The sequence below is a fragment of the Protopterus annectens genome, chromosome 9.part0 (genome assembly GCF_019279795.1).
Source record: "Protopterus annectens isolate FY-2018-M chromosome 9.part0, PAN1.0, whole genome shotgun sequence".
NCBI classification, from domain to species: Eukaryota; Metazoa; Chordata; order Ceratodontiformes; family Protopteridae; genus Protopterus; species Protopterus annectens.
This window is the reverse complement of record NC_056743.1, coordinates 1157111835-1157130897: the sequence shown is the minus strand read 5'-3', so window position 1 is coordinate 1157130897 and position 19063 is coordinate 1157111835. Positions and strand designations below refer to the sequence as shown.

The window sequence follows — 19063 nt, the reverse complement described above, 5'->3', positions numbered from 1 at the left end:
CATCTAGGTGGCCCTGTTGACTTTCACTACACTGGCAGTGGTAATAGAGAAGACCTTTATATGCTAGATGTGGAATCCTGGGCACTGAGTGCATTTATGTAACCACTTCATTTATCAGCCCACATATGTTGCACAGTACCTGGAAGTTACCAGACATAAAACAGACTATGGACACCAGATGGGACCTTTATTGCCACTTGTGTACAAACTATATCACCCAGTACTTTGAGAAAGTGTGCAACGTCATATAAACCACACATTGTGGTGTCTCTCTCTCCCACAGTGTGTTGGGGAAACAGATATGCTCATCTACATAAAGAAATAGAATATTGAGGAATGTCCTGAGTATCCTACTGATAATACACATAATTTGCCCTTTATCCATGAAGGGCTTCTGTAGCTAGTATAATAAGTATTGTCCATCATTGTATAAAGTCCATGCATTCCTCCTGATCTTCTTCTTGGATAATATATGCCAGCAAACATTAGTGTTTTATCTTTGTTCACTCAAAAATGGTCTGTCAGTTGCTGGTCAGTTAGATGGTGGTAAGTGATAATGTGTAAGTATTCTTTTCATTTGCTCTGCCTTTATATTATCTATGAACACCATCTGATGTGTTATAAAGTTATATGTAAATTATAGCAAATAAAATATATATTTTTTGTGCTGCTTGCCCCTGCTGTCTGTTAGATATCGTCATCCCTCGCCATTTGTTCCTCATCACTTGCAGTTAGTAGAGCATCAGTCTCACTGAGTAAGGGGTCGGCCAAGAGAAGTCATCATTCAGACAGCCATGGGGAACATTCTTCTTATTATTTTTCCAGCTGACCATATAAGTATGCATCCAGTGAGGTGTCTTGGAGGGGAGTTAAGTGAACTGATGCAGTAGAGGATAGCCCTTCACTTCTGCATGTGTGTTCCCTCCAAACAACCATGTCCCTCTCCTCAAGTTAAGAGTGATGATTTCTCAGTCTTCACCAAAGAGATAACATTGTCCAGTATGCTATTGAGTGTGAGCTATCCCTTCCTTCTCCTGGGAGAAGTAAGCAGTCCATGTCTCTTTCACTCCTACTCCACCTTGCGTGGATCTAATCATACCCTGATTGCCTCGGCCACAGTCAGGGCTGTATTCTTCTACACCACAGAACCAGGCCAATGTTGTTCTTCCTTCGGCTTTTCCCAGTTAGGGGTCACCACAGCGGAACTCCGGTTCGCTAATGATTGGCAGTAGATTTTCACGACGCCGAGGTGCCAGCTCGACGCCCAACCTTCAACGAAGGCACGCCCATTCACGCATGTCTTTCGAATGCCACTTGAACACGGGGAGGACATGCAGACTCCACACAGAAGGTGCTCCAGCAGAGAATCAAATGGGAGAACCTCTTGCTGTGAGGCAACAACGCTACCGCTGCACCACCGCAGCTGTCACCACAGAACCAGGCCAATGAAATGTAAATTAGTGCCTTCTACACCACAGAATCAGGCCAATGAAAAGTAAAATAGTGAAGGTTTTGAAGATAATAGGATGAAAATGCAACAAAAATGAATGGAATACATTTTGTTAAATCACATTCAATGTTTTGCATTGCATAATGTTTGCTTCTTTCAAAACAGGGATTGACTGTATGCTTCACTGATTTATGTTTCACTGAAAAAGTCTGCATGTTAGAATGAGATAGGAAATCACTATAGGAGGAGTGGGTGGATAAAGTAAGTCTCTCCTTACCTTCATTATTTTTCAATCTTGGAGTTTGTTTATTTGGAGTCACCCTAGTAGGGTGTTTGTAGTTTTTCCTGTCTTTCTGTGGATGTTCTAATCAATGTCTTTCTTTTCTTAGGATGGTTGTGTTTCATTTTACCAGTATGAACTCAGCATACTTTATTAAAGCATGGTTTGGCAGAAATCTATTTTTCAGAGTTGCTTCTACCTTAACATTTATAATTTAAATAGCAAATGTATGTATGTGGAGGGGGAATAAGGTAAGGGTCTTGTGCACCATCTAAATATGAATACTTGCACAGTGAGAGTAGAATTGTTTCACCAACATATTATGATGCTATGTTTTAATTGTGAGTCAGTGAGCTATCTCCAATTCGATAAAGTGAAGATATCATAGAAGCTAGTCAGAGTGTAGAACTACAATTCTGTTGATAAAAGATGCACAGCAGATACAGTATTTGGTATCACGAGAAAAAATGGAATATTGTAAGACAGTTTAAAGCAAATAAATACAGTGAGTGAAACGAATGGTGCAGCAGGGGAAAGGTGGCTTTAGGAGGCTATAGATGATACCTGTCCTTGAAATAACTGTCTTCTTAATTCTGCCTCTATATCCTTTTGGCTTGCCTTCCTGGTTTAAAAATTAATGAAGTAACAGCAGTAAATAGAAATTATCATACTTATTACAACATTCAGTCCCTGATAACACAATAAGTATTCTTTTGTTTTTTTGTGAACACCTCTTTTCAGATAAGAATCAGGTTTGCTGAACACAAAATCAACAAAGCCCTTTTGTACATCATTTATATTATATGCCTACAATGCAGATTTCAAGGGATCCTCCCTTTTGTGCACACAGCTATCAAAAGATTGGCATTAACAGCTCTTGGTATAAAAGTCCTGAAAGTTTGCTTCCTTAGCATTTTCTGTAGGACACATACAAAGGTAATATAACAGAGGTAAGTAATCTGTTTATAATTGTCTCCATTCTTCTCTCATCGTCTTCATTATTTCATTGTCTTTATTTTTTATTTTTTGTATGCAGTATTTTTTGCTTTTTACCATTCTTATTTCACTTCCAGCTCCCCCATATCCTTTTATCTATCCCCCTTAATTACTAACATCATCACCTTTAATATCATTCTCCCCTTAGTTATTTAAGATTCTGTTTACTTCTACTAACACAAAGAAGATTCTTATGCACACAGACTAAATTAATGCTAAACTCACTTTATTGAGAATGGCGGATTTATTAACAAACAGCAATATGCTACAGAAATGTGCTGTAGACAAGAAGTAAGATACACTAGAGTTTTCACATATAAAAGATTAATAGAAAAACATTTTAAAATGTCAATTCATGAGTCAGACACTAGAACAGAGTAACAGAACATGTTTTGTTTTTGTAAACACTGGATTAAGGACTCATGATGCAGATAGCTGTTAAGTTATAGTCACTGATATTTGAAGAACATGGGTCAGGAAGTGCATGTCCGGCTGTACACACCTCTACTGCTTGTGATTTTAAATCTACATTGTTCTCTTTAGTTACAGATTAAAAGTTGGAATATACCTGCAGCGTGGAACCATTTTAAGAGTTGAAAAAAAATGGAGAAACTTCTTGCTGTCACTGTGCTGTTGATTGCATCACTTATACATGACTCGGAGGGTGAGTGAAACTTTATCATAGAGCTGAACCACTGTGAACAAGAAAGTTGTACTCTCCTGAATACTATAGTCCTGTAAACCTTAAGACGAGAAAGCTAGTAAAAGAAGATCACCATTTATTTGTCACTTCTCTGAATTACATACAGGCTCTGACATAAAGGCAGTAGACTAGAAAGATTATGCTACAACCAAGGGTGTGTTGGCTGTATATGGGGAGGTGTGTAGCTGTTCTCTGTTGAGGACTGTGCTCTTGAAACACAAAAGGCACAGTCACAATACACTACTTCTCCTCAGCTAAATGTCACTGTCCCTGAATTAAAGTTCCACATTTTGCTATATTTTCTCATAGTGTGCTGTGTGGGCATTTTAGCTGTTTAGTTACCAGTAATACTGCATTGTGGCAGTGTCTCATTTGTGATTGCGATACTCTGGGACATAGTGGTTAGTCTGTGGACAGGAATTAAATTGTTGGTATGAACTTGTGTGCAACATTTTTTTTTCGCTGCTTTATAAGTTTAATTTCTTCTACCCCTTCTTCCCTTTGTAATCCTCCTAATGGATGCAGAAAGATGTCACCGCACCTGTATAGACGGATGGACCCGCTATGGGAATCGCTGTTACAAATTCTTCAACACTAAGATGACATGGGATAATGCTGAGGTAAACAGCACATCTATTTTGATAATAAGGCCATGATGAATCTTTACTGACTTTTGATGTATTGAGGTAGCATTAACATTTCCAGGGTCCCATCTTGCAGTATTGTCAGAACAAGCTATAATTTGAGGGTTCAGCACAAATGAAGAAATAAAAAGGCCTTAATTGGCCAGTGGAAAAAAATGGGGACCTTTTCTTGGCAAACTTTACGTAACTGACCGTGTCTTTTTCCTGCATTTAATGTGACCTGTAGTACTACTGAAGTCATTCTTAAACATCTCAAATCTGAATTTGTGGGAAACAGTGAAAAGGCCAGTCTAAAAAAAGTACAGATCTCCTCAAAACATCAAGATGTGATTAATTGGGTCATTAGAGGATTATTTCCTGAATGGTGCATGTATTGCTTTAACTTTGTTTAAAGGATTGCAGTCATTCTGTTGATGATTCAGAATTCATCCAAAAATAGGTATGGGTCAAGAAAAGGTTTTGTATGGCTATATGTAAGAAGAATGTGGGTTGTAAAATATGGCAGTTATAAAAGACAGAAAGCAAATCAAGAGATGTTTGTGCCAAAGGCTTGGATGGCAATAGCTGTAAGCCAGTAACCATTTGAAATGTCAGGACCCACTAGAGTGAGTCCTAAAACACAGAGACTGAATGGCTGAAAAAAATAGACTTTCATATACTAAGTCCAAGATAGCAATTTCTCTGAATTTTCCCTTTTCTCTGAGGTATGGTGAATTTGGAGTTGATGTATATGTGTGGTAGTTGGGGACTTGCTCCCCCTTCAAAAAAAAAAGAAGTTTAAAGGGGAAGAGTGGTGTTCAAAATTCTGTTGGCACTCAAAATTTTGCATGCCAACATTTCAGTAGGGAGCCCTGTACAGCACTGTCCATGTTACCGGAAGGAATTTTTTTATGGCCATTGCCAACAAAGATTCAAAAATCAAGATTCAAAGAAACTTTATTGTCTTTAGGACCACAAAAGTGCAACCTAAACAAAATTACAAATGTCACCTCATGAGAGAAATGCAGTGCAAATAACACCGATACAGCGGTATCAGAGAATAACATAAGAAAGAAAATAATACGTATGACACGCAAGAGGTAGATCACATTACATAAACACATTCAATACCCATTATCCAGTGATAAATAATAAATACCCACCACCAAACCCCTACACTGTTATGATAGAGAATAAATAGAGACTAGTGAATAGCAGCTGTTTAGTTACCATATTGCACTTGTTAGCCTTAGACGTGACTCAGTATAGTCAGGGCAGATTTGGTTAGATGCCACAGTATGTTACTGCATTGATAAAGTGATCATCTCTGTCTTCCTGCCAGTGGAACATGTATCTATGTGATTATAGAGCTACTTTATCAATGGTTTAGTGAACAGATAGCACATTTAAGGTGTAAAGATACAGGGTCCTTCCTTGAGACGTCTGCATAGCCCATGAAACTGTGTTACAGGCAGACACGTCAAGCCATGGTGACATATGTCTTCAGAGAGGTGGTGCATTATAATAATATTGCTCTTATTTTATAGTGCTGTAGTGCATGGGGCATGCTGATTATGTTGCAGAACTGACAGAAAGACAATTTAGTTACAGAGTGCTACAGTGTGAGACCCAACTGTAGCAGCTCGTAAAATTACAATAACAAACTTGTGTACCTTTAAAAACTATTACGATTAGGTCTTGCACTGATGCACACATGGCAGCCACCTCAAAACACCATCAAAAGTGCTTCTCTAGTTTTGAAGGTTGTAATACACTTCTGACTGCTGCACAGGAAGAAAAAACTGTGACAGGGTTAAGTGTCTATTAGGTTTTAAATTTATTGGCTGTCTGTGTGGCAGCATGAAAGGTGTTGCATGTCTCAAGATTGTAAAACACTCCATGCTCTTAGAATTTTTTTTCTATGGTATAGTACATCAGGACAGCTATGGCTACAAAGAATTATGATAGAATTCCTCCAGTCCTCTCAACATTGATGTCAAGATACATGTCTCAAGCTTGCCTTCAATCCAGTCCTCTCACAAGGAGATTTTCTTGCAATCCAAGCAAAAAGCAAGCTGGTTATTATCAAAGATCCACTGGTAATCCCCTATCACAGTACTATTACCAGTCAGAGTGAATTACTAAAGGAAGCAACCTATTCTGAAATGAGCAGTTCAAAACTTCCTTGTTTTATGTATTTCATTTAATAATAATAATTATTAATTATTGTTGTTGCTGCTAATTTCTTTGTGTCTCCCATACTGATTCATTTTTATGCAGACATCACATCACCCATCCCTTTAGGAAATTAATCCATTGTCCTGTTGTAAATGACTGGTACTATTATCCGTACAGTATCCGTATTGTATCTGTAAAGGAACTTGGAGGAGGTTGGGATGGGACTCAGTGGCCTTGTACTTTACCCTACAGATTTTTATAGAATGCGATATGTCTTTGAGGTGGCAACTTTAAGGAATATAAGTGTGCTGAGCCCATGTCAGTCCAAGCCCTCAGATGTGCTGTTTCATTTCTATATTACTTACTGCTTTCACACCCCAAAAAAGTGTGTCTGGCTGTAGAAGGTAACCCTTGGCAATGATGGAGCGCAAACCCAGCGCAAACACTGTATCAGCAGATTGTCCCTTGTCTGCTTTTGCTTTTGGCTACTATCACCGCTTGCAGTTTGCACAGTGGCCAATTTCATTCCGAACACCTCTAGTTCCATAGCCCAATTTATTGTCATCCACCCCCAGACACCCAATTTCCCCATTTACCCTGATATATCTTCCTTTTAAGCAGGTCTGTTTCCTTCAGAAAGGAAAGCTTTTCTGGCATCCTTGTTTTAATTTTTGTAAAGCTAATAGTGCTGCTCATTTCCAAATACTGGGACCTTTTTTGTTGCTAAAATGGATTATCATTGGTGTAACAGTGAGCTACTTCATTCTGAAATGGATTACCATTGGTGTAACAGTGAGCTACTTCATTCTGAAATGGATTACCGTTGGTGTAACAGTGAGCTAGTTCATTTCACTTTACTTTTTTCCTCCAGATTGCCTGTAGTAATGCAACAAAAGATGGACACCTGACAAGTATTACCACTGAGGCTGAAAATAATTTCATGGTAGAACTGGTGAAGGCTGTGGATCAGTCTGTGCCCCCGGTATGGACTGGAGGCAATGACCTTGCAAAGGTAGGCATCAAGGGGCTGCAGGTGGTTCTTTGCATCTATGTTAACAGTAGACAATGGGTATAATGTATATATGTATGTATGTATATGTGCACATTCATCCTTTTTCATGATTCTGATTTATACTAGTAATATCCTGTGAACCTGAAATGCAGCAATAGCCATGCTTAATGACCTTCTTTATGTTTCTGTGGCTTTTACCAATGTTTGCCTATGTGAACAGTGCATATGTGTTTGGGGTGGAAGACTGTAGAAACAATTATGACTGCATGCATGTTTCTAATGATTACTTATGCTTTTCCCTAATGTGTTTTCTCACAAGATAACACAGTTTCATCATAAATGTTTTCTTGCATAGTTCAGCTTCTGTTTTTTTTTTTTAACAAGAAACATTTTTATTAAATTATCACGTATGACATAGACAGTCATACATGTATATAAATGAAAACAAACCATGTGGACATAATTTTAGTTGCAAACATTTTTCATCACATACTGTACTGACATAATTGTAGTTGTAAACATTATACATAACTTCTAATCTATCCAGTCATTGCCATTCAAACATTACATAGCTTATTCCAGTCCTGCATGTTTTTAAACCTTATTCCTCCTTTGCATATATTGTTCGCACAATTCCCATTTTATTCCTATGTAATTGCCCCTGTCCTTTTCCAAAGATCACAATTCCAGTTGTTTTATCTCTGTTACTATAATCACTGTTTCTAGTAAAGTTGGTTTGAACTTGGATTTCCATTTTCTAGTAATTGCTTTTTTGGCAGCCACCATAATTAGACTCAGCAAAGCCTTACTATGTCTAGGCAATTCGATTCTGTTTCATAGCTCAAAAAGTCATTAGCTCAGTTACACCAGTTTGTTCACCCAGTACCTCTGACAGAGCAGTCTTCAGAGAATCTTTAAAGTCTAGTAAAAAAAGGATAAATAGCCCCAACGGAACTAATGGTGCTGATTAACCAAAATGTGAAATAACCAAAAACAAAACAGCACCAAAGCACAGCTGTAATCATTTAAGTTATGAAAACTTCTTTTTATCTGCCCACTGTCATACGCACTCATTAAATCTATTTCACATTTCTTGGAAAAAGTTTCCAAAACTGGATGTAGCAAAGGTTGAAACACACTGGGTTTCCTAAAGATAGGATATTTAATCTCAACATTAGTGCCCACAAACATCGTCTTGAGCATAACATTTCTTACATACATTTTAATCTCAATAATAATCTCGCTTAGACTGGAGCCTTTTGTAGGAATAAAAGTCAGACCATGTTCTAATAAGGATAACTGTGCAGTAGTCAATTCTTTACTTGAAACATTATAAATTACCGACTTATTGTGTCTGTCCACATGGTTTTAAAAGTTTGTAGCTTGTCCTCCATTAAGCGTTGTTGCTTCCTCCCTTGACTCAGGGAGCATGGTTGGTATAACTTCTCCCTCTGACGAATTGGTAGAGGTAAAGGGAGTGTCTCTGTGGAGCCAATAACATTTAACAGCTTCGGTCGTACATCCGGTTTGGCATAAACAGCCGGATTTAAAGGGGACTGAGCAGAAGTGCTAGGTATAACACTAGAGTCCAAGCAAACACTCCCCTCAATATTAGTGTTTACACGTTTACTAACTGGGGGATTCTTGACCACTTCAACATCCCTCTCGCTCCAAACACCATCATTGGCAATACCTGAGGGGACTGCCCCCTGCGAACTCTTCAGCCATGTAAAAATATTTCCTTTTGCAAAGTCAGTGGTGTCTCGTAACAACTTCTTAGATTTCTGCAATTTCAAATGCTGCTCATAAGAAGAAACATTATCTATAACCCCATCTAGTTTGGCCAAGAAGTCATCCTTGAATTGATCTAACAACTCGGCATACTTTTTATTCACTATATCAGTCAATTCTTTCTCAAGGGGTTTAAAATAGTCAATGAGCAGCTGTATATAGTTAAAGCTCAATTCCAAATTTAGCTGCTGCCATTTACTAAGCAAATTGAAATAAGTCTCACCATATGTTGGCATAACCAATACATGTAGTCCACGAGGAATCACTCTGTGGAACAGGCATGCCTCGAGATGTAAATGCTGCCATTGGAAATGTTTCAGCTTGAATAATTCAATCTCAAGCTCCAGCATGAATAATTCAATCTCAAGCTCCCTAATGGCATTAATTAAATGAACATCATCATCAGCCAAAGGATCACCTCCATTAGCTGCTGGCTTCACTAGAAGTGGATTGACATCTGTCTTCAAGAACCTCAGGAACCAGTCTTCACCTCTGTTCCTGGCAGGTACATATCCAAATTCAAGGTCATTCTCATTGCCCTCAGCCATGCTTCCATGGGATATCAAACACTAGTAAAAAAAGGATAAATAGCCCCAACAGAACTAATGGTGCTAATTAACCAAAACGTAAAATAGCCAAAAACAGCACCAAAGCACAGTCGTAATCATAAAAACACAGTTTTAATAAATTCAAGGTGAGCGCTTTCATACAGTAAATGTGCTTCTTTGGACAATTATCTCAAAAAAACTGGTGGAATAAATAACATGAACACCATCAATTAAACATATAAATCATCCAGTAAGAAAACACATTCAGTTAATTGATTGAATGGGTTTTCTTACTGGATGATCTGTATGTTTAATTGATGGTGTTCATGTCATTTATTCCACCAATTATTTTAGATAATTGTCCGAAGAAGCACATTTACTGTGTGAAAGCGCTTAACTTGTATTTATTAAAACTGTGTTTTTATGACTTCAATCTTTAAAGTCTGCCAACTCATTACTCTCCCAGAAAATATGTTCACAGTTACCTCTTTCTTACCCATTACACCTCCAACATTTGCCGTCTACCTGAGGAAAAATTCTTTGGAGTCTACTTAGGGTATAAAAATACCTATGTAAACACTTCCAAGCAAAGATCCTACATCTTCTAGACTTTGTTGCATATTTGGGAGACATACATGTATCCCATTGTTTCTTTGTGAACTGCTTATTCAATCTCTCTTCTAAATCCTATCTAACCTCTTCTGATTGATTCTTATCATGCAGTATTTTATTCCCTTTTTAGCAGCAGCTTCTGTTCTAGATTCTACTAAAAATTATACCAGTGCTGATTCACTTAGGATCCCCCTATTTCTTTCTCTTTGCATATACACTGATATAAAATCATTATAGTTAAGGCAATCTCTATCCTGCAGTCCAAATAAATTTTTGGCCTCTTCCCATTCTGTTACCTTTCCCTGTCTAATTTGTTCCCAGTACCTTTGCTCTTTTACAAGTTTTCTCCAATAAATTAATTTCAGCTTTGGTTTGCTCCCTAGATGCTATAATGGATCTATATTACTTAATTGAAGTTTTATTTCCATGAATACTTAATCATTAACCCCTTTATATCAAACATCCATTCATCGAATGTTCACATCAGTGAACGGTTTTCATAGGGAAGGGAATTACTTGTCCACCACAGTGATCGTCACATACACTACATTATTTCAAACCCACCAAGGTGGAGGGCTATGCCCCCCACCCCCACTTATATATCAACTCTGAAATCGTACTGCAGTGGGGATTCTAATGATAACCAACTCACTTCTGGTGATGCTGAAACATGTGAGAGGTCCTCATTGTTGTTACATTGAGAACAATTATATGGGTCCCTTAGTGAATATTATCATGAAACATGCGAAAGGAGGCAAGTTTTATTGTTATTCTGAAAGGGTGGTGTACATCGTGGTTTGAACCCAATGTAAATCAAGTGTTTTATTGTAGGCAAAACCAAAAATGCTCTCAACAAAATAATCTATCAGCATGTTTATAGTATACAGAAGGCTGACAGCAAGAACGCCCTGGCTAGGCATTTTGTATCCTTTCTAGGTTTTTAAAGATTCAAGTTTTTTTTATTTTGGAACAAGTACATGCAGCTGCCTACACAGGGTACTGGAAGAACAAATATACTGTGAAATATTGTGACAACTTAGATTAGATGCCACACATTTGTCTGGGATTAATGATGGCATTTCTATTATCAGTGAACTTAAAATGAGAGCTTCCAAGTTGTAAATAGTGTTATTCATTTTACATTTACTGTCTCTAAGATTTTCCCAGGCTTTAGTGGTCCCTGTTACCTGATTGGGCATTTTTTGGAGGGGATGTTTTCATGAATTTCCTTTAAAAATTATTTTACTTCCTGTTTCATGGTTCTGATGATGTCTTTTATATAAGAAGAAAGCCCTAAACCGTGACTGTTTTTATCTCCAATTTTTTTTTTTTTTTTTTTTTAAAGTTCTGACATTGTTAGGCTGCTGGTGTTTGGTTCTTTTGTTTACATCTGGACTAGCTAGTGACCCACTTGAACTCATACATGTGCAGCTCATCATAAACAGGGTCTCGTACCATATCCTTGCAACTTATAGGTCCTCCTCCATGTTACAGGAAAGCCATACTACCCATTTCAATGTGCTAGAGTCCCTCACCATTCAACCCAGAAAGATATTCAAAGGGATCTCAACTACCCACTATAGGTTGGGAATCCTACACCACTTCTAATGTACAAGACCGGCGATTATTAAACTTCGTTAATACCAATATCCTGGAACAGTTTGTTCATTCTCCTTCCAGGGTTACAAACATAAGTTCATAGGTAGGTACTAGGCTATCTGCCCAAAGGCATTTATAAGCCTAGCTGGAATGTGCTGTCTTTCGCCGCCCCTTAGATTAGTTCCCTGTGCCTCTGTCCAGCAGAGCCACTGAAGTGATCCCCGGGGTAAACTTCCTGTTTCCCATCCACTCGTCAAGGCTTCCCTTGAAGAGTGTTAGTGAGGAGCTCTGCCTGATGTAGATTGGAATCTTGTTCCAGAGCATGGGAAGTCTCTGGTACAGGAATCTATTTCTCCAGCATGTCCTATTTATTGTTGTGGTGAGGTTTAGATCCCTAGAGCATGTGGTGCGAGGGGATATGGTTTTCTTTAGGTGGAGCATATCCATCAGTTCTGGGTTGGACATGGCCTTGTATGTCAGGCAGAGATCACCTCTGAGTAGGCGGTATGCAACCGAGTACAGCTGGAGTTTCTTCAGTCGAGCTGCATAGGGCATCTGTTTGAGGCCAGTGATCCTCTTGGTGAGGTACTTCTGTGGTCTTTCCAGCTGTTGCAGGTGTCTTGTAAGGTACATCCCAAATGGGGTGTTGTACTGTATGATGGGTCTGATGAGTGATGCATAGAGGGGCACAATGACCTCTTTTGATCTGGATGCAAACCCTTTTGTGATTAGGTGGGCCACATAGAAGGATTTTCTAACCACTTTGGCAATGTGATTATCAAAGGAGAGATTACTATCTACTTGGGTCCCCAGATCCCTTATGTCATCTTCCGTATTTAGTGGGCTACCACCTATGTGGTAATTTGTGGGTACTTTGTTTTTTCCAAAGGGGATGACTATGCACTTTTTGGCATTTAGCTTGAGGTCATGGTTTTGACACCAGGTATCTGTCTCAGTGAGACCCTTTTGGAGGATGTCTGTGTCAGCCGGAGAATCAGTTATACCCCCTAGTTTGCAGTTGTCTGCGAACTTGGTCAACCATAGTCCTCTTGTGCTTGCCTGTACCACTGAGAAGTATATGCCGAACAGGAGGGGTCCTAGGACTGAGCCCTGGGGAACGCCACTTGCAACTGGTTTAAAGTCAGACCTAGCTCTGGCAACTCTTACCATGTGGGTTCTGTCCATGAGCCAGTTGGCAACCCATCTCATGACATAGGGGTTTCTGTTCAGGCTGGTGAGCTTGTCTATAATACCAGAATGGGGAATGGTGTTGAAGGCCTTTGCGAGGTCTAGGTAGGCTATCTGGACCACCTTTCCCTCATCTATAACCTTGGTAACTGTCTCAAAGAAGTCCACCAGGTTTAGGAGGCATGATCTGCCCATAACAAATCTGAACTGGGTAGGATCCAGTGTTTGGAGGTTCCCAGTGTCACTGTTAATGAGATACATGATGATGCGCTCCATAGCCTTGCAGACCAAGCTAGTCAGGCTTATAGGGCAAATGTTGCCAAGGTCTGTCAGAATAACTGTTGTTGTGCACCACTCTATGGGCACATAGCCTGTAGAGAGGCTGAGTTTGAACAGCGTGTTTAGGTGAGGGGTTAATTCGTCTTTGAGCTCCTGTAGGACACAGCCTGGGACACCGTCCAGTCCCATTGATGCTGTGTTTTTGGCTTTGGAGAGGGCTGTTTTAACCTGAGTGTCTGTGATTTCAGGGGCACTACATTCTTTTGGTATGGTTATGGGACCTTTTGGGGGTGAGAGGGAGGTGAAGTTTGCACTGAACCTGTCTGCCAGGATGTTGGCGATATCGGTCGGTTCAGTGTATTGCCATTTTGTACTAACTCCGAGCAGATCTGGGAATTGCTATTTAGATTCTTGACATAGCGAAAATATGCCTTGTGGTTATATTTGGGAGTCCTTGGCAATTTTTTTTTTTCGAAGCTAGCCTTGGGTGATTTTATGAGAGATCATAGTTTCTTGCTGATACTGATCAGGGATGTCTTCCCTCTTGGGATTTTACTCTTTTTTTGTACTAGTTTCCTCCTCCTATTGTATAGCTTGTTTATGGCAGGAGTCCACTGGACTGGTTTCCTTTTCTTGGAGGAGTGAGTCTTGGTTTTGCTTGGGATAGCATGATCCATGCATTCTTGTAGGTGCCTGTAGAGTGCATTAGTAAAGGATTTTGCAGCTTGGGTAGCATTATCCTTTAGCATGGGGGATATGAAACTTTCCACCTTGGTCTTAAGTAACGTGAAGTTTGCTTTTGAAAAGTTTTTCACTGTGGTTTCTTTGACTGGGGGTGGGGGCAGTATGTGGCTATCCAGAGTGATTAGTTTATGGTCATATCTAACTAGCGAGGGGTTGACTTCCGGTGTGGAACACCGGTCGCCCATGTTGGTGATGACCAGGTCCAATATGTTGTCACCTCTGGTGGGGGTGTTGACCAGTTGATCCAGGGCATTTGAGTTTATAAATTCTAGGAAATGTTGGGCAAGGGAGTTAGTACTTGAGTAGTTCTCTCAGTTAAATTTTGGGCCATTGAAATCACCCAATATTAGGGTGTTTGGTAGGACCTTTATGTTTCCCAGTGTTTCCAGAAATGTGGAATGGGGGTCCTGGGACATGGTGGGTGATCTGTAGCAAGCTACAATTTGAATTACAGTTCTATCCGTTGTTAGTTGCACGTGGATGATCTCTGAAGCATCGTGCTGTGCCTCTAACCTGGAGGTGTGGGTATCCTTGATGAATATGGATACGCCCCTGCCTTTTGTATTTCGGTCCGGGTTTTGTGGCCAAAATGTATAGTATGAGTTGTAGCCTGGTAGTGCTGGGGTGTTCTCTGGAGCCTTAAACCAGGTTTATGTTACTGCACATATATCGATTTTCTCCATAATGAGGAGTGCCTCAAGTGCGTGCATTTTGAGGTTTAGACTTCTGGCATTGAGCAGCATTACCCTCAGTTTTTTGTTACTTCTGCTATTTACGGCAGTGGGTTTGTCTTTTGAGCCTTGCCTAAAAAAGGCACTACGGGGGTGACAAGTGCCTTGAGCATGTCAACCCAGGCTGACAGACAGTGGATCCCCATTGAATGACACCAGAAGCTTAGACAATTGTTGAAATTGATATTTTTTTCTTTATACCGTGGTATCATTCTTGGTGATGGCAGGATGCTATTCAGGGTCAGGGTCTTACCGCCCTGGGCTATGTGATCAGCGAGCTCTTCCATGTCTCTTTTCATGTAGTCCAGGGAGGTACAGCTCAGGTCATTCACACCAACATGGACAATGACAGTCGTATTTGTACTTGTTCTGGAGTGACCTGAGTGCTTGGGTTATGTGGTGGATCCTGGCACCCGACAGGCAGCTAACAATAACCCTTCTCCTTGTTCAGCTTAGTGAGTGGGACGTCAGTGTGCCTGACTATAGAGTCACCTATTACTAGTATGCTGGGTATGTTATTTTGCCTTGCATGGCACACTGGCTTTGTGAAGTATGTGTTTCATGGTTTGTGTTGGGGGATGGAGGTTACTTGGATGTCTGCTTTGGAGGTCTCTGTTGCTTTTGCAGATTTTTATTTAGAGCCACCGAGTATGTTTTTGTGTATTTATGTGTGTTTTTTGCCGGTGCTGGTTTCATAGGTCTGTGAGATACTGGTTGTGTGATGCAAGTAATTCCTTTCTCCCCTTGACTGTCTGGTCCAGTCTTGGGTTGAGAGAGCTTAGCCTCCAGTTTGGCTGTATAATTGCATCTCTTGAATGTATTAGTGTTTGATGGTAGGAGGAGAGGGTTGTCTGTGTACATGGGGCAGTTGTAACATTGCCTTAAAATGCCCAGATTCACCAGTTAGACTGGAGAGTACACCTGAAACTGCCATTTGGGCATGCCTGGATAGGTACAGTGAGCTGCTTTACTGATTGGCTGGTAAGGTCGAATAGAGAGCCTTGTCCTTTTCTACAGTATAGGGGGGTCTCGTGCTAAGGTTTATTAGTATTTGCTATGAGTTTTGAGCAAGTGCCGGGCTGAGAAGTGAATGGTATGAGTGCTTAAGTTGAAAATTTGTGTAGTTCCAAGGGAAAAATTGAAGAGTAGACTTTGTGGAGCCGGGAACAGCTATACCCTAGCTAACTGGCACTGCCCGGCACGCAAAACCACGCTAATGCGGGTTTTATAGCAAGGAAATGAAAGAGAGAGAAATTAGCCCAAAATGGCCAATAAACTACTAATTTCTGGGCTGAAACCACTCCTGCAGGGACAGATAGGCTGCTCAAAGCTCTCCTCTCTCACAGGTGAACAGAGAAACTTCCTTCTATCCAAGGAAGGTATGGACAAACACAGAAACTTGTAATACAGCCCTGAATTCAGCACTAACCTAAAAACTGGACTATACTAGCTTAGAAAGGCAGGAGAACATTTTTTGTTCGTTTTTTTCAGAAAATAAAGCAGATACAATCAAAAAAACACTTTAAATGCACAGAAATGGCTATCATCCATGACTTTCTACTCCAAAACATGGAGGTGCCAATGTTCCTCACCCAATGTATTGTCTTTGCTCATCAGATCACCATAAGGCAGCACTGCTTGAAATAAAAATAAAATCCAGGGATCCAGTGAAACCAAAAACCTTTAGGAACTATTCCAAGGCTAACCTCTCTTTACTAAGTGACACCTTGGCTAAATTCCAAGCACTCCCAAACCCTGTAAACACCATAGCATATGCTGAGCTATTTACAAAATGTATGTACAGCCATATTGATAGCTGTATGGAGCAAGCTGACCACTCCCATATTACGACTATGACAAACTCAAAAGACAAGCCACACTGATGGAATCACAGTATCAATCAGTTATACAGCAAAAGAAAAAAAAATCTTGGCCAAACATAGGAGGAAAAAAGCCATCCATAATAAAATCCCCCTAACCAATCTAAACAGGCAGGTAAGAGGGTTAATTAATACTTCAGAGGCTAAAATTGATGAAAAAATAGCTTCTCAAGCAAAGCGCAACCACAAAGTTTTCAACAGCTATGTCTGTAACTTCAGGGGAAATGTGCAACAATGAGCAAATCTTATTGTGAATGACATCACCCACACTGAACCAGTGGCGATTGCCAACCTTTTGGCTGACAGGTTCAGCTCAAATTTCTCCACCCAACTCCCCTGCCCAGTAGTCCAAAGAAAATACCACATACCACAACCCCCCAACCATTACTAGGGAACAGGTCATCCATGTACTTTCCAAGGCCAAAAATACTGCATCAGTGGTTCCTGATAACATCCCAGGATGCTTAGTAAATAAACATGAAACATGACCTCTCTGGTCCTCTTGAATCACTTTTAGCTGGAGCCTACAGTCAGGTTTTGTGCCCAAGGAATAGACAATGGCTGCAGTTACTCCCCTGCACAAAGGAGGTCTAACCCCTAATCTGGGTAACTGCAGTCCCATAAGATTGACTAGCCTCATTAGTAAGGCCATGGAAAAAAAATCAACATGGACATGATAAATGAGGACATAGGTAACCTGCAAATGTTGGACCCATCACAGTTCAGCATTGTTAAAGGAAGGTCTTGCCTATTAAATCTGGTTGGCTTTTTTGATAGGGTCACCAAAGCATTGGATGAAGGCAAGACTATACACACAGCTTACCTTGACCTGGCCAATGCTTTTGATACAATACCCCACTCAAACATTAAAGACAAGTTCACTAATTTTGGTATAAACCTTTTTATCACTAGCTGGATAGCCAACTGGCTCACTGATATGAGCCAGGAGATCAAAATAGGCGATGCCGCCTCTATCAAGAGGCCAGTCAATAGTCGAGTCCCACAGGGCTCGGTTCAGGACATGCTCCTTTTTGGCATCTATTTCTCTAAATTGGAAGCAAATGCTAAAGGTTTACAGCTTACTAAGTTTGCAAATGACTGCAAGGTGGGAGATATCGACCCCCTTCAGAAATTAGCATTCTTCAAGAAGGCCTATCTCTAACAAATGGTGCCACAGCCATGGTCTTAAACTCAGTGCTAAGAAATGCATAGTTGTACCCTTTGGGAGGTCAACCATCCTGGCTAATTCCATGTTGATAATATGTCCCTAAGAGTTGACCCCATGGTCAGGGATCTAGGTATGCACATAGACAGTAGCCTTACCTTTGACCACCACGTGGCCACAGTAGTGAGGAAATCATTTTATGTTGCACAACTTATAAGTAAGGGCATTGTATCTGGGTCATTATCCCACCATACTCCACCCTTATCAGACCAATCTTAAGAGTACAATGCTTCCTTCAGTACGTACATGACCAGGCATATGCAGCAACTAGAGCAACCTCAGAGGTTCCTTACAAAAAGGATACAAAGTGTAATGAACCTTTCTTATGCAGAGTGCCTTAAAGCCCTTTCCCTCTACTCAGTCTCCTATAGATTGCTGAGGAGTGATCTATGCCTGGCTTACAAGGCATCCGCAAACCCTACACTTATGAATCTCCTACATATTTATAAGTAATATAGTACCAGAAATACAAGGTCTAAGGACCTGAATTCTGTCTGTAGCTTAAACAGAACATGCTAGAGAGACAGATATGTGTCCCAGAGACTGCCCCCCCCCCCCCCCCCCCATGGAACAGGATTTCCATCCATGCAAAACTGAGTTCATCTATTACCCAGTTTAAGCATAACCTAGACCAGTGTATGGGGAACAGGAAATTTACATCAGGCCTGGCTCCCATGTCCCTTATGGACAGAAGTAGCTTATAAATGCCCAGACCTCAGCATCCTACTTGGATACAGGACATTGTTATTCTTTTGGGAAAATAGGCTTAGAAAGGCCCCCTAGGTCATTAGCCTAGCAATCTATGAATCTGTGCATGTATGAATATCTGCACAGACTAAAATTAATAATCTTAGTAGCAGTTTACTTGCTGAGCATCTGAATACATTAGACACTCTCACCTATCCTGTATATACCCTTATAAACCATTACATCTCAGGAAAATATATCCCAGCCGTATCAGAAAAAAGAATTCTTTTATCATACCTCTACACAAATGGCACACATCCACAGAATTCACTAATTATAGATGTATAGCTATCTTAATAGCATTACCACAAGTCCTAGAAAAATGTATCCACTCAAAATAATTAAAATACCTCATCAATAAAAACTTCCTGTCCAACACCCAGCATTGTTTGCATCTCAGACTTAGTATTACAACTGTTCTTTCTCATTTCACAAACACTATAAACCACATGAGAAATTCTGATCACTTAGTATCTT

The 19063-nt window shown here is 40.1% G+C and overlaps 1 protein-coding gene across 1 annotated transcript in view; it reads left to right on the top strand.

Moving 5' to 3' along the window:
• The first annotated feature begins 3273 nt into the window (after positions 1-3273).
• The window catches only part of LOC122810934 (lectin-like), a 30379-nt gene continuing 14589 nt past the window's right edge, over positions 3274-19063 (top strand). Inside the window, exons 1-3 of the mRNA XM_044082465.1 lie at positions 3274-3390; positions 3955-4049; positions 7102-7242. Of these exons, the coding sequence (XP_043938400.1) occupies positions 3330-3390; positions 3955-4049; positions 7102-7242 (297 nt within the window). The 5' untranslated portion in view covers positions 3274-3329. The remainder of the gene's footprint in view (positions 3391-3954; positions 4050-7101; positions 7243-19063) is intronic.